This window comes from Sinocyclocheilus anshuiensis, unplaced genomic scaffold (genome assembly GCF_001515605.1).
Source record: "Sinocyclocheilus anshuiensis isolate Anshui unplaced genomic scaffold, SAMN03320099.WGS_v1.1 scaffold1957, whole genome shotgun sequence".
In the NCBI taxonomy this organism is placed as follows: domain Eukaryota; kingdom Metazoa; phylum Chordata; class Actinopteri; order Cypriniformes; family Cyprinidae; genus Sinocyclocheilus; species Sinocyclocheilus anshuiensis.
In genome coordinates this window covers 589183-604663 of record NW_015537935.1, presented here as the reverse complement: position 1 = coordinate 604663, position 15481 = coordinate 589183, and the positions used below count along the sequence as shown (strand labels likewise).

At 36.3% G+C, this 15481-nt stretch overlaps 1 protein-coding gene across 1 annotated transcript in view; it reads left to right on the top strand.

Moving 5' to 3' along the window:
• The window catches only part of LOC107658573 (tubulin polyglutamylase TTLL7), a 99115-nt gene that overhangs the window by 72026 nt on the left and 11608 nt on the right, over positions 1 to 15481 (top strand). The window contains exons 14-20 of the mRNA XM_016447165.1: positions 2018 to 2104; positions 3763 to 3925; positions 6864 to 7193; positions 10302 to 10306; positions 10756 to 10878; positions 14120 to 14200; positions 15116 to 15276. Coding sequence (XP_016302651.1) covers positions 2018 to 2104; positions 3763 to 3925; positions 6864 to 7193; positions 10302 to 10306; positions 10756 to 10878; positions 14120 to 14200; positions 15116 to 15276 — 950 coding nt within the window. The remainder of the gene's footprint in view (positions 1 to 2017; positions 2105 to 3762; positions 3926 to 6863; positions 7194 to 10301; positions 10307 to 10755; positions 10879 to 14119; positions 14201 to 15115; positions 15277 to 15481) is intronic.

Sequence of the window (15481 nt, the reverse complement as noted above, 5' to 3'; positions counted from 1 at the left end):
ATGAAAGCTGTGTAAGTATTGTTCCTTGTTAGAGTGTGTTAATTTCAACATTTACTATTACTATTAATATATATATATATATATATTTTTTTTTACTACTACTACTAGTATGGTTCAGTACTGTTTTTGTTAAAGCGCTATTTTAGTTTTTGTTCAGTATCAATTTTAAAACTATCGGTTAATTAATCGGTATCGGCCAGTGTGGTCCACTATCGGTCCACTATCGGTCGACCTCTAATTTAGTTAATTTAATCTTATAGAACATTGCTCTGTTGTTTCCATGCTTTCCACATCTGCAACAAGCACTCAGTAAAACATTAACAATGGCGAGTTCCAGCACCTGATTGCCACTTATTGTAACATACGATAACAAAATGAAAACTCTTGTTGGAAATGCGTCCTCTGAATTAGACGCACACCTGCCTCAAGCTATTTCATATGTCCCCACATCTGTGCCCGACACACAGAATCTCAAATCAAAGCAGCAAAAACAAATTTCATAACAATCTAATGGTAGCAAACACTGGCAAATATTGACTCGTCACTTACAGTCAGAGTGTGAGGTTTTTCTGGCCTTTTTTTTCTCTTCACCGACTGCCTGAACAATGAGCCTTACTCTGTATTTGGAGAAGAATGGAAGGCGGCAATGAGCAAAAGAACAGATTTTAATGCACTTAAAATCTCTCTCCATCTGAGCCAGAACAACAGATCAATGCCTGGCTTATTGAGTTACAGCTGGGATAATGTTTCTGCTTGAAAAGCATGCGACATCCGTGAAACACAGAACTTGCGGTAAAAAAAAAAAAAAGCAGAAAAGAAAATATGTTGTAGCGAATTCAGAACTATACTGAATTCAATATTGATTCAATAAATTCTTGAGAGTGTGATGATTCAATATTCACCCAAATACATTTATTGTTTGATATACAGCTGAAAGTGGAAGTGAAATACATAATTTAAAGACCACTGGAATTATTGATACTGTTTTATGAAAATAAATAATTGGAATCAGCATTATTAATCATACTGAATCATACTGATAATGAGCTTTTCAGTGTTTAAATTAACTGGTGTTGTATGCTTGAACCATTAATTGCAATTCTTAAAATATAATGGAAAATGAATTGGTCATGTAATCTGTAATACAAGGAAAATTGAATTTTACAGTGACCCCATACTTCAAAGTCAACTACAGAGTACTTTATTTGAAAGAAATGACAAGAAGAAATTCTACATAGATTATGATGTTCCAGATTCAAAGTGTGGTTCAGATACAGTGACTTGTAAGGAGGAATGAGGTTGATTCATATTCCAGATGGATTTCTGAACTTGGGCTAAACACGCTTTGATTGATGGCAATAAATTGTTTTGGTGTCATGCAACGTGCTGTTTGGATTTAGAATTTTTTCCAGAAATTACTCAATTTGATTACTCATAGTTTAGACAAGATAATAACGTGTTTAAAATATTTTGGAATTTGGAGACCTCACTAAAATTACATTATGTGTTTGTTCCTGATTTTGCAAAGAATGAGTTGACATATGATAGGAAAATAGCTAAAAAAATGTAATCCATATGCAAATTGATATATTTTGATTGTTAAAAGTAATCACCAATATATATATATCAATATGCACTAATATATCAACACATAGTAATAGACAGTTACTTCAGGGAATGCATTAAAACAAATGTCCAATCAATGTTTTTATTCAATTCAGTCAAACGCACAGTTTGAACTGATTCATGGAAGTAAATCAAACTTCCCAATACGCCCGAAGCTTAAATGAAAGATGCTATTGAAACCTCTCTGTCTTAACTCTCTTACACTCTCCCAGTCACAAAACAAGGAGGGATTCTGAATGAAGTTAACTTGCACTTCACTTATTTTCTTTTGACATTCAGTAAAATCACCAGTGAGGTGCAAAAGTGTACTAATCTAAGTACATATCCACAAGAAAATGTTATGTGAAAAATGAAGACTGTCTTCTGCTTTTGTTTGTGACTTGTTCTGCAGGAGGAAGATATCCTAGACCTCCTGGAGCAGTGTGAACTGGATGATGAGAAACTGATGGGAAAAACCTCCAAACAGAAAGGTCCTAAGGTACACTGCATATACACTCCAATATATACAGATATCTAGATATACTGTAGGTAAACAAAGACATTCATATTCATATTTTTCCTATTAATTTTCTCTTGATTGAAAAGAGTTCTCTTGAGTTCTAAGCCATGAACCAAACAAAACAAACAAAAAAAAAATAGATCTGAAGCAAAAATGTTTACTTTTATGCATTTGAACCCATAATCTTGGCATTTACAGTTAGAGCTACAGGAATACAGTTCTTTTGAGACTGTACTTTTATAATATCTTGTAAGAGGCAATGAATTTTGTATTCCATCATGCATTATGACCTAATCAAATCAAAATCATATAATGATGCAGTGCTACTGAGTATACAGTGGGTACGGAAAGTATTCAGACCCCCTTAAATAACAATTCTGTGTTTTTCTGTCAATATGGGGTGCTGTGTGTACATTAATGAGGAAAAAAAATTAACTTAAATGATTTTAGCAAATGGCTGCAATATAACAAAGAGTGAAAAATTTAAGGGGGTCTGAATACTTTCCGTACCCACTGTAAGTCATTGATTATAAAAAGAAGTATGGAATATAGTATACTTCAAAGTTATTGCAAATATATAAGTAGTTTGAGAATATTGGGAGAGTAATTCGATTACATCATTCACAGTGATTCACGGGAGTCGGTGGTCATCGCTGAGTACTTTTGCCACTCTCACGGTTCTCTGACTGGTGAAACCACACTGACTTGTGGCTTCACAAAAGAGTATCGCCCAACAAAGGCAAAATGCAGTAACTACAACAACAACAATAATGGAGTGTTTTGACAGAGCTTATACAAATTTTCATACTCCACTCATTCTAGGTCTGTTTTGAAAGTTTTCCTTACACTTCTATGTAACCATGGAGAAAATGAATGAATGGGTTTTGCTTGCTCAACCTATTGGAAATAGGTTATATTTATATTCCCTTTCTATTTTTGAGGTGAATTATAATCCAGGCATGAGATTTCATGATGAGTTTTCATGAAATTCCCTCATAGTGATGCTACAGACAGTTACAGATACTGTATGGCATGAAATTATATTAATTGGTTCCCTTTTGACTTAGCAGAATGTAGGTTTCATTTCAGCAGTATCTGCTCTGATGGATTGGAACACTCTAACAGTGCCATTACAGGGCCATCTAGAATAACCTGACTAGACAGAAATTACGCAATTGAAACAGTCACAAGCAGTTCCTCTTAAATATGCCAAGGAGAGCAGGATCTGGATTCTTTCAAAACTCTGTTGGAGATTATGTCAAAAGTGTTAATTTAGACAAGCCTTTGAGCCAAATTGCAGTTGAAAAGGTGAAATTAGTGCATTCAGAAGGCTAATAGTCTGTACTTCCCAAGTGTCAGACAGATATTCGATTCATTGTTCAATACTTCTTGAAGCACATAATAGATTAGTTCCCCTGACATGCACTGTATGTGTTTCAGACCAAATGAACATGTTTCTGCAGTGACATTAATCAAGACTGGGTGCGTCAGGTGTGCATCGCTGCCACCCTTCCATTCTGCCGTCAGTGGCAAGCGTTAATTGGACTCGGGGTGAAAGCTGCAGAAGTGACATTTTTCTAGGATCTTCTCTCATCATCTCTCCCTGCGGGTGTGTTTATGTGATTGTTTGTCTGTAGGTCCTGTCATCCATGCCTGAGAGCAGCCCAACACCCCGAGGGCACAGGGACCCTGAAGACTCCTTGCCCAGTTGCAGCGACAGCAGCTCTGGTTCCGACGCTGATGGAGAAGATGAGAGCAGCAGCATCACGCAAGAGAAACTCAATCGCCCCGAACGCTCCAGTGAGTTCTGTCCTTGGGTCTATGAAAGAAAGAGGTCTGGGAACCTCTCTTAGCCCTTTTTCCACAGAAAAGGTGCCGGTTTTTCTCAAAATGGTTCCAGTGCCCAATCTGGAACCCTACCAGAGAAACCATAGGTTAGGAGAATGTAAAGGTTTAATTTACGCATTACAGACATAATGTTTTCAGAACAACAACAACTCGGATTGCTATTTGACAGGCACCTCATTTCTAAGCTCCAGTAACTTTAAATTTTATGTTGGTCTGAATTTTGTTAAATATGTATTCAGTAAGATTTTTTTAGTTTTTGAACATAATGCAGACCATACTTATTTGATATTTTTTTTGAAATCAGTGAAAACAGTAATACTGTGAAATATTTAAAATAACGGTTTTGTATTATGAAATATATTTAAAAATGTGATTTATTCCTGTGATGGCTAAGCTGAATTTTTTAGCAACCAATTCTTTACTGTCACTTTTGATCAATTTAATTTATCCTTGCTAAGTTTTATTTATTTAGGAAAAATCTTACTGACCCTTACTGACTTTGTATCTTTTTTTTAACAACAATAAATTCAGTAAAAAGCCACAAATATAACAATATTTAGCATCCCCCCAAAAAATTTGACATCTTTTATCATCACAAACTGATTTTGATGCAGCTGTCAGAAGTTACATTCATTGCAATCAGTTTACAGATGGTTTTTTATTTTTATTATTATTATTTGAACACACTTCACAGTTGCATCAAACTGTTTGATGGTAGAAAACTGTAATGATTGTAATGGGAGTGATCTAGTTTTGTTTTGTGTCAGTGTTGCTGGACTGAGCTGTTGTTTTGAGAACTTTATTTGGCGTAGACATGATCTCACTACTGGACCTCTGACGTTATCTGTTCCTACTTCGAGAACAGTAGATTGTAGGGGTCTGTTCAGTGGAAAAGCTATTTATCACCTGTGGGCTGGGACTATTAGGGTAGACTGGGAGGTTCTGGGACTTTCTGCTGCTGAACCACTTTTATAGGTGCTATCTGTCCCTCCATGGTTTCCAGATGACTGCAAGATCAGCATATGACTTAAACTTTTAAGCAGGCTTTTGTCTAGCCAGACACATTAAATCTTCAGTGCCGTTTGCCGAGCCAAAGCTAAATTACAGATGTAAATCTACCATAATGCATTTGTTTACCTAATTAATACATGAAACAGAGAAAATCCATCTTTTTTAATTAGGGTCACAGTATTCGCTGGCCCAGTGCAGTGGCTCTTAATTTGACTGGCTGACTGCGGCAGGTGATGTCGTGAGAGGTCCCTCGGCTCTCATGCGCTGCAGCTTTAATGAGCTTTTCTGATGTTTCAGTCCACTGGTTTAAAGGGAGACTGGATGCTCAGCTCGGGGAAAGCACAGGTTGGGGAGAAGTTCAGAGGAGCACTTCTGGTGTACCTTGAAAACTGTGCAAACAAGCCTCGAAAAATGTTTGTTTTAAAGTAAAAACATTTTTAGAAGCAGAGTGTGCCTTGGAGTCCAGCAGCTCAAACATCCCACGCATAGTCTTTATATATGCACTGTATACAGTAGTTTGAAAGCTGCTCTCACTATTACTCCATGTGACTTTTAGCAGTGTGGCTCTGATAAAGGATTTTTCACAAATATGGTTAAACAACAAAAAAAAAAAATATATATATTTTTCCTTTTTCAATAAATGGTCATGAAAGGAGTTGCTAAACGTTAAAAAAAAAACTTCAGGACAAAAATGCCATTTTTGCAACCCTGTTACATAAATGAAAGAAATGTCTAAAAACCGTTTAAAACTAAAATGTGTGTAATTTAATAATTTTATTACTATAAACAATTAATAGACCTATTTAAATTACATTCAAATATTTGAAATTAAATAAACACAATTTTATTTATGTATTTATCAATAATAGGATGATAACATGGTTGAATGATTGAGCCTGAATTTATTCAACTGTACAATTATGACGGTTGTGTAAAAATGTTAAATAAATAAAAAAAATCAGTGAAACTGTTGACTTCCCTCATTGCACTAAAAGAGTACAAATGCACTTCCTTAACTTGAGTCTTAACTTGTCTTACGCAATATTTTTAATGGGGGAAAATCATGTTACAGGGTTGTGCACAAAATGTGGGATACAGCTAAATATAATGATTCTGGTAATTAACGTAATTTAATAATTAACAATGCTTTTCCAAAATGATTTTAACAGTTAGTTTTAAACAGCTTAAATCATAATTTTGTTTTAATTATTGGAAACAGGCAAGAACGTAATAGATTAAGAAAGTGTCAAACTGGGGTGGGACAGGCCAAAATGTTATGCTATGATAATTTTATGTTTATAGTTCAATAATGGAGCACCAGTTTGTACCCTATTTTTGGAAAGTGCCATAGATTGTGCAGTATATTGATTATCCATGCCTGATACAGTGAAAAGTCATGACTAGCTGCTGAAAGAAGGACAAAGCAGCAAGCTGACAGGTTTATTTGGTGTGTGAGGGGCCGCTGGTGATTGGGTTGCTGCCGGAGGGGGCATTGGGCTATTCTGGGGTGACATTGTTTGCCCCCTTTGCCCCATACTACCCTGAGGCCATCTGTGATAGTCCGAGCTAAGCTGCTATAATGCCGCATTTGGCAACTTCTTCCCTCAAGATTCACGGATGAAGCGGTGATGCTGCTGGCTAGCTCACAAACTGGAGGTCATTCAAAATCGTAGATTCGTCTGTATGTGTGTTTCAATTCACTGTCCGCCCTGAGTTGGAAACCTGACAGCCACTCTGGCCTGCAGGATGATCACATGGTGAAGTGATTAATTAAAGCCTTTTTTGTCGGTTATTAGATTTCAGATGCTAGACTTAATTTCCAAGAGGGTGTGTGAGTGTGTTTTAAATTGAAGTCAAATGCTTTGGTTCTTTGTTTTAGGTCGTGTTCATTGGAAACCTGCCCCTAAACCAATGCGAGGTCCTTCCTCCTCGCCCAATCTTTCTGGGCTCATCCGCCGCTCCATGTCCTGTCCGCGCTCCATATCCTCTCTGACTGCGCAATCACCTACCAATGAGACCAGGTGGCCAAAAACAGCCACTCACATGCCTAATGCATCGCCTGCGACAGCTCAAACTGCAGCCACCATGACGCAGATGACCTCGATTCGACCCCACACAGCATGTCGCTCCCATTCGCTCAGTAGAAACAGCTCTACAAACAGAGTTCCACACAGCAGCAGTCTAGGTGCCATTCACCCCAATACGGCAAGTATAGGATTTCTCTCAATTACATGCAGGGAATATTCACAAATGACCATACTACTCATTCTGTTTATGCAGTATGTGTACTGCAATTCCATATGCATTGATTACCCGGTCAAAAGATTGCATTTGTCTGAATTTGCAGTACAATGTGGAATTAAGTGTCCTGCAAAGCAATAACCTGACCTTTGATTTCCAGTTTGATGAATGAACAGGAAGTTCCAGTTCCAGCTTAATTTACACCCCAATAAATCAGAAAATAGGGAAATATAAAGTAAATTGTGCGTAACGAAAATTAGATTTAGAGTTTTTAGATTTTTGCACTGTGCCATTATATTATTGACAGCTAAGCACATTTTCAAATTCTCAATTCACAGTGAAAAAAAAAAGATATGATAAATATTATATTATTATAGGCTACTATATCATGGTAGTGTTCTTGCCATTAATATATGCACATTTAAATAAAAATATTTCAGAAATAAGAATTCTAATCAAAATCACCACTGAGAATACAATTACTTTACAATTACCAATTCATTTTCTTGTTTTGATTTTGGGGGAAAATGTATTTATTTTTTTCTTTCTTTATTTTTTTTTTTACTCATCAACTTCTCTTTCACATGGTCATATGTTTTCAGCATGTCAATATATGATTGGACCGAGCAAAGTAAAGAGATTTTTTACATAAAATTGGCAGAATAACAATGTTTCCCCCACCAAAATGGTTTCTATAAAGCAAAAGGCTACATCGTTTTTTTAATGGGAAATAAGTGGAAATTAGTCATTTTGGTCACTGCTATTGACATTACTGCGGGGTGTCTGTGCGGCATAGAGTAAGCATTGCCAGAACACAGCGCACGAGTGCTGAATGGAGTTCTCTTTCGCATCGCCTTGCACTTTGAGTGCTTTTCGCGTCTTCTAATGCTTTTAAATTGACTGAATGTTTAAATTGGTAAAGCTTTAAAAAGATGTGCAAATGATAAACTTTCATGAGGACACAGCAGTGCCTCGATTGGGCCAGTGACAAATCCGTCTACTGTCCTCCTTAGCGTTTTTTACACTGACCCCGGGCCATCAGGCAGGCCTTTCTCTTTGAGCCCTGATTATACTTGTATTTCATCCTGAACATAGACATACATATCTACACAGACACATCTATCTTTTTCTTTACCTTAGATGTCCTCTAGAGAATCTGAACAGATGTTCACAAAGATGGCTGATTTAGAGAAGATCTGGCAACACACCACCTGTGAAAATGACAAACATCATTTTTATTTTCCCATCGCTGTCCTGAGTCATTCTAATCCATCAAACAATAGATTCAACATACGCACAAACACACAATCACTCACACTGTGTTTTCATACTCTGATAGTTTCTTCTCATTCTCCTACTCTTATAACCACTCTCGTTCTCTCACTCTCTCCAGGGCACACCTTGGAGAGGAAAATCAGTCATATTGTGGAAAAAATTGGGAGTGTGAAGCTAAATTGGGCCTGTATTTACGGGCACATTCATCTCGTGAATACCAGCACTCCCCCTTGTTCAAACTCTCATTAAGGAATATTAATCAGGAAAACCAGCACACACACTTATGCTTTGTTTAATAAGACTTTAGATTGTGTTTAGCAAGACGGACTACTAAAGCTAAAAGCACTTTTCAGAATAATTGTATATAGGCTGCATGATCATCAAGTTAATAAGGCTTCATTTTCTAATAATGGAACCTGTTTAATTAGGATTTGTGCTCTTTCTATTCTTCTTATATTTGTATTTTGTGCTGTGTTTGTAGTTCTCTGATAAGACTCCATAGGCACATTCAGTCTTTAGAAAGTTTTTGCTCAGTATATGAAGCCTTGAATATGATAAATCTCAGGAAAACATATACAGTAATCGTCAAAAGTTACAGATTCTTTAGTATTACTGTTTTTCACATTTTAGAATAATAGTAAAAACATTCAAAACTTTGAATTTTTTTTATTTTATTTCAAATGTAAAAAAAGCAACCAGCTTCATTAGAAACATCCTAGGATGATTTTAAAGTTCCTACAGTATGTACTGTATGCTGGACACCTGGCTGTTTTTCCTAAACTAGCCAGTCCAACTTGTCTTTTTAATATAATATATATATAAATGATTGGAAGGCACAATTTATAGTAGGGCTGCCCTCGCCTAAAGATTTTTCTGGTCGACTAGTAGTCGTTCATTTTAAGCATTGCTCGACTACTTGCACTTTTATTAATAAATCATTTAAATCATGCTAATGAGCCTTTAATTGCCTACATAGCCTAATAAGCGCTCAAGCGCATGCATAAAGCTTGCCACAGCACACCGGCAGAAGTAATGATGATGAATGTGTCAGGGAAAAACAGTCAGATTAAACTGCATTAACATTGTAATAATCTATTGATAAACTAGTGTTTTCGGCTTAAGAGATGAATTCGGCAACACTGACTCGTCATCTCCACAGTAGTGGATGCACCTGCATGCAAGTTTCATACGAATTACATAATCTGAGAATATTTGTTTTTTTCAGATTTGAATTGTTTCATTTGAAAGTAGACATTTCACTCTCTTTAGATATGTTTTTCATGTCTGTAAGGCAAGTATACACGGAGTTTCACGCTCAAGTTCACAGAGACCGAGACGGCTGAAAGCGCATCCTGTTTGCGTTCATTATTTTATATCCGTATAACCAAAATGACGGAGTATTTTAAGAGCAAGTATCCGCTATTAGGGGGCAGCCCTAATTTATGGTTTATATTCTACATTAACATGCAGTTGTTACCTTAAGGAGCTATTGCTACTGTATCTGATCTAACCCTTAAATTTAGTTCTGTCAGGACCACTATTGTCAAAATGATAGATACGTAGCATAAAGTTTGGTTTGGCGTTATGGTTCTGTTCTGGGCAAAACCTCCCTGCCCATCCATGCAGCCTGTCATGAATGAGCAGGGAGAGCAGCAATAATAACCCCCCTAGGGTTAACAGAACAGAACAAGGCAGATATCATTAATGTACTTAATGATATTTAAGTGTAACACTTTATTCAAGATAAAGGAGTCTGATTAGCGAGGAATATCAGAAAGCCAAGTCCTGACTGTGGCGAAAGGAGGAGCTGGGGATGGAGGAGGATAATTTGCTCCGGAGCAAGCTGAAAAGCTGCTGAATAATACTGAATAGAGCTTATATAGGAATGCTGCGATAGGTGTCATATTCCTATAGGTAGATGTGATCAGCTGATGCAAGCTTGACTCACGTGACCTGCCAGAACTAACGCTAACGCTTAATTTTTGGTGGTGTAACCTAATGTGTTTAGGTTGATTCAGTAGTTTTAAATACTATTTTTGACATGAATAGAATCAATCAGATGTTGACATGTGAATTCTGACATTTTAAAACTATTGCTCAGTTCCTGAAACCTTACTTCTGAAACATAAAGATCACTGTTGTTTCTTCTGCACTGCTGCGATGGCCGAAACAAACCTGATGACTGCAGAGAAAAGAAGTCCCACTCAGTGATTCATCTTTATTGTGTTGGTTCTTTGCATGTTCGGGTGCAGGAGGAGACCCCGCTGAGTAAAGAGCAGGAGGCCGCGCTGATGCAGCAGACGCTGGCTGCGCTCGGGGAGATGAGGATTCGTTACCCGGGGAAGAGTGAGGAGGAGGCCGAAGCCGTGTTGGATGAGGTGAGATGCGCAGCTGAGAGAAAGTGCTTGGTCAGGGCAGGCGAACCGGCTGCTCTGTTCCCCTCATTCCCCGAACTAATTTGAGGACGTCCGAGCCATTCGCAGCGTCTCTCGTTGTATGTAGAGTCATTAGCCGTCCACCTGTATGCTTAATGAGATCCATTAGCTGTCTGCGCAGAAACACAGCTGGCCAACAGCACCTGTTTAAGACACTTTCCAGCATTCATTTACACTATTACTTTCACGCGATAGATCTGGCGTACATCTGCACATTAACAATTATGGAAACACAGCATTTAGCAGGAGAAGCACAATTGAACTGATGCCGGTCTATTACCAGAGCTGTGAAATTGTAATTGGCGCCTTCCATGAATACGGTACACTTTGGTGATTATTTAATTTTAAACCATTAGAGGCACACTATTAGGTGTGTTAGGTAAATTCTTATCTAACATAAAATTAACCTAGCGTGAAAAGTAGCTAGTTTAAAACACATTGAATGCCTGAAAACACCCCGACCCCTATGAAGGTAAAAGAGTAGCAAAACTTGAGAGCTTTTAGATTTTAATTTTGAGAACTTGTTAAAGTTAAAATTTACACTTGTAGCTCTTATGTAAAATGCTGTATGCTTTGATTTGCATATAGACAGTAATCAAAACACCTGTGGCTTAATTTCAAAGTTGCAGTAAAATAGTTACAAATGTGTAAAATGACATTCACATAAACAAAAAATATACACAAATGTATATTGTATATTTACTTTTGCACTTTGTTTTAGTCTCGCAACCACTGGTCAGCACTTACAACCTCTTACAGTACAATCTTAGCGCCTTCATGTTCACTATTACTTTTGAGTGAGTTTGCAAAACTCACTTGTGCACTTATAAGTGCAGATGTGAGAGAGTAAAACCCGGGATGGGGCTGAGGTACAAATAAAGCTGTTGTTTTGGTCGCTGTCTGAAATATTTAAACGCATAAGTATCAATTATTTGTAAAATGCAGGGACATTTTTTTTAATGAATATCATTGACCATTCTCACAATTTCAGGGTTCTCAGAAGCAGAACTTGTCATGGTTGGTTAATTTCTATAGTGATGAATGGAAACTGCAATAAATGTAATTTTTGTATGACCATTTGCTCTATTAGCAAAATAAAATATCTAATATAGCATTTCTATGACTTTACAAAAGAGGAAAAAATATAGAGAGATTGATTACGTTGATCAGAGGAGAGAAAGATGTCAAATTTGCTGTCACTCCCTCAGCTGTTGTATTAGAATCACAGTTTTATGTTTTTTTTAATGCGAAGGTAATATAACACAAAGTACAGTTATAAATGTACTGTACTTTTTTTTTCAAAATGAAAGTATAAAAAAGCTTTGCTAGAATTGTGATGCTAATAACTGTGGAAACTCATCATCACAGTCTGAGAAAATTGTTCATTACCCTTCACTCCGGTATGTTAAGCCACTACATTTATCTTGGCATGCATGTATTATCTAGTGAACAAATGATGCAACAACTTTCGACAGTATATCCTATATTGCATATACATTACAGTATGAGAGTAACATGGCTGTACCAACATATTATTAAATTAAAAAGCTAAAGGATGGGAATATGTTGCACCACGTTATATAATGACAGCCATAAAGACACAACTGAAAATGAAACAGGCAGAAAAAATTATGAAGGTAAGGATGCATCTTACCAATATAGTGCATAGTTAGGGTGTTGGCCAACAGATAAAGTTCACATTGCACTTGGCAATCAATCAATCAATCAATCAACCAATCAATCAATCAATCAGTCAGTCAGTCAGTCAGTCAGTCAGTCAGTCAGTCAGTCAGTCAGTCAATCAATCAATCAACAAATAAACCCGCCTACAGACTGTTGAATGGTCCGTGTGTTTTACAGCTTTCTACAATATGTACAATATTTGTAAATAAAAATTCTTTGTCAACATCGGATAAATTGCTTATTGTATTCAGCTGAAGACTTTAAGGTAACACTTCATTTTGATAGACCACTTCAGACATTCTACTGACTATAAGTAGCTTTGCAAGTACATGTCAGCTTATTCTACTAACCCTAACCGTAACTTAACAGTCTACTAATACTCTAATGAGAGTTAGTTGACATGTATTTGCAAAGTTACAGTAGAATGCTATAGCCACTAAATAATATATTTTTAAAAAGCCTGGCAATGTACAAAAAGAAGAGCACAACAAAGACTAACTGAAATAGTTATAGACTAGTTTTCTTTGCTGTATCTAACAATACATATAAAGCAAGACTGATTAAAAAGACATTACAAACTTTAAACCAGGAAGTAACAATTTTCTACAGTCTAACAGGAAGAAAAATAACAAATTGGAGTGATAAGTGCATTTGTTAAGCATTCAACCCTCTATCACTGTTAGTTATTGTAAATATAATGTGGTAAAACAAATATTTATATTGAATTTATGGAATCAACGTAAACTCAGCATGCCTGAAACGACGATAGGTGCATGGGAACAAAATCAAACAAACAGTTGAATCAAAAATAAGTAACGAACCCACACACTATCAATACTTGCTAATTCTTAAACTTTATTTATCACGTGATATAAATGATATAAATGATATCATTTATCAGTGATAAATAAGTTTAAGAATAATATAACATTTAGTTTGACCTTCTGAGATTGATGATCAACATTTTGAAGGTTAAGTATCTTGTTTCACTGACACTTTGGTGAAAAAAAAAAAAATGCTTTTTAAATAAACGTAAATGTTTGTAATTAATATTTTTGATGTTTTTGGTTTAATTCACAGTCTAAATGAGTTATTAATGATAAGGAAGATAAATGATAAATATGACCATATTTATGCCATCATCTCACACTCAAAACATGGACATAGTTCATCTACTCATTTTAGTGGCATGTACGAGAATGTATTCACTAGAAGCGGCGTTCACTGGTGCGTGTTGTGCCACCGGGATTCAGTGAGGAGAGTGAGCATATTTTATTGATAATGTAAATGATGTAAATATATTCAGACATTCAGATCAATGTTCCAATATGTGGGGAGAGAACCAGTGTGAATGGACTGATCTCATTCAAGGTGCTTGTGTTTGTAAAATGAAACAAAGATGCCTGCAGTAAAGATATAGATAGATAGATAGATAGATAGATAGATAGATAGATAGATATGCATATTACAATAATACAATGAATGTCATTTGCCCCTTTAGATTCTGAACAACTGGAAATACCATAAACCAAAAGTGGCGTCTTACTGGCTGGTGAAGTTAGATGCCACCAAACAAAGGAAGGTGAGTGGACTAAATATGCATGAAGTTATGCAAGGTGAAAAAGTAAACACTCAATTACTTTTTGATAAGTTGGCGATTTTCAGCTGAGTCTCAGGTGACCAAACTGGATGGTGGATGAAAAAAAAAAAGAATGGAGGTCTTAAAAAATGCCATTTGGATCTGCCTTAACAGAACACATGATGCAACACATTGAAACAGTTCAAAGGCACTCAATTTCAGTGCTATTACAGTAGTGAACGACAGGTGGTTACAGCAGGTTACAGGTGTTTTGATTTGACGCAGTAGGGTGGACGTTGTAGGGTGGGCATGGCAGACTGATATAATGAGGGATTGTCTCATTCCACAAGCTGATTATCAGCCGAAGTTTGAGGGATCAATCAGAATAGAGTTAACATGTCTCATATGAGGCCATTAAATCAGACATATTGTTGAAAGTCACATCACAGATGTCGACGAGCAGAATAACTGAGGGAGCTGAAGGGGGAAGAGGAAGATCGCCGAGACTCCTGCCATTACTCTTCTTCTGAATTTTACTGTTCACAATCCATACCCCTCCAGTATATTTGGGAAGTCTGATTCATTTTAGCAAATTGGTTCGTTAGGACAATTAATTTCAGTGAATGATGCACTGATTCATTTCAAAGAAGTTTCTGCAAAATACAGTAAAAATTTATTTAAACTATGTTACTGTATTTATAACTATATGTTTTATTCCATTATATACAATACATTAGTGGGATCCATAGTTTTGCTGTATTTAATATAAATTTCTGGTTTTCATGTTGATTCTGTCTCTGTGAGGTCTTCTATTTGAAGTACAATTTTGAAGTTTTCGATTTTTAAGTTTCCCCAACATTATGTAATCTGCCTATTTGTGACCTCTTTTAGATACTTTTATTTATCTGATTATTTCAGGTTTTGGATATTGTTCGTACCAACATCTGCTGGGTGCTGCAGAGGATTTGGAGTGAACCGGATGTGGAGAGTTTACGTCTTTTTCGCCTTTTCAACCACGTGTTTAACCGTCTTCTCTGGAGTCATGGTCAGGGGCTCTGGAACTGCCTCTCCAGCTCTGGGTAACATACTTTTATTCTGCCTTAAAAGTGAACATGAAACGTCTCGGTTGCGTATGTAACTTTCTATTCTATTTTAATTCTACTTTATCTATTTATCTTCTTTTTTATTTAAAAAACAAAAACAAAAAAACACTAGCTTTCTATTTTTTCTATTCTATCTACTTGTTTTTCTTTGTGTGTGTGTGTGTGTGTATATATATATATA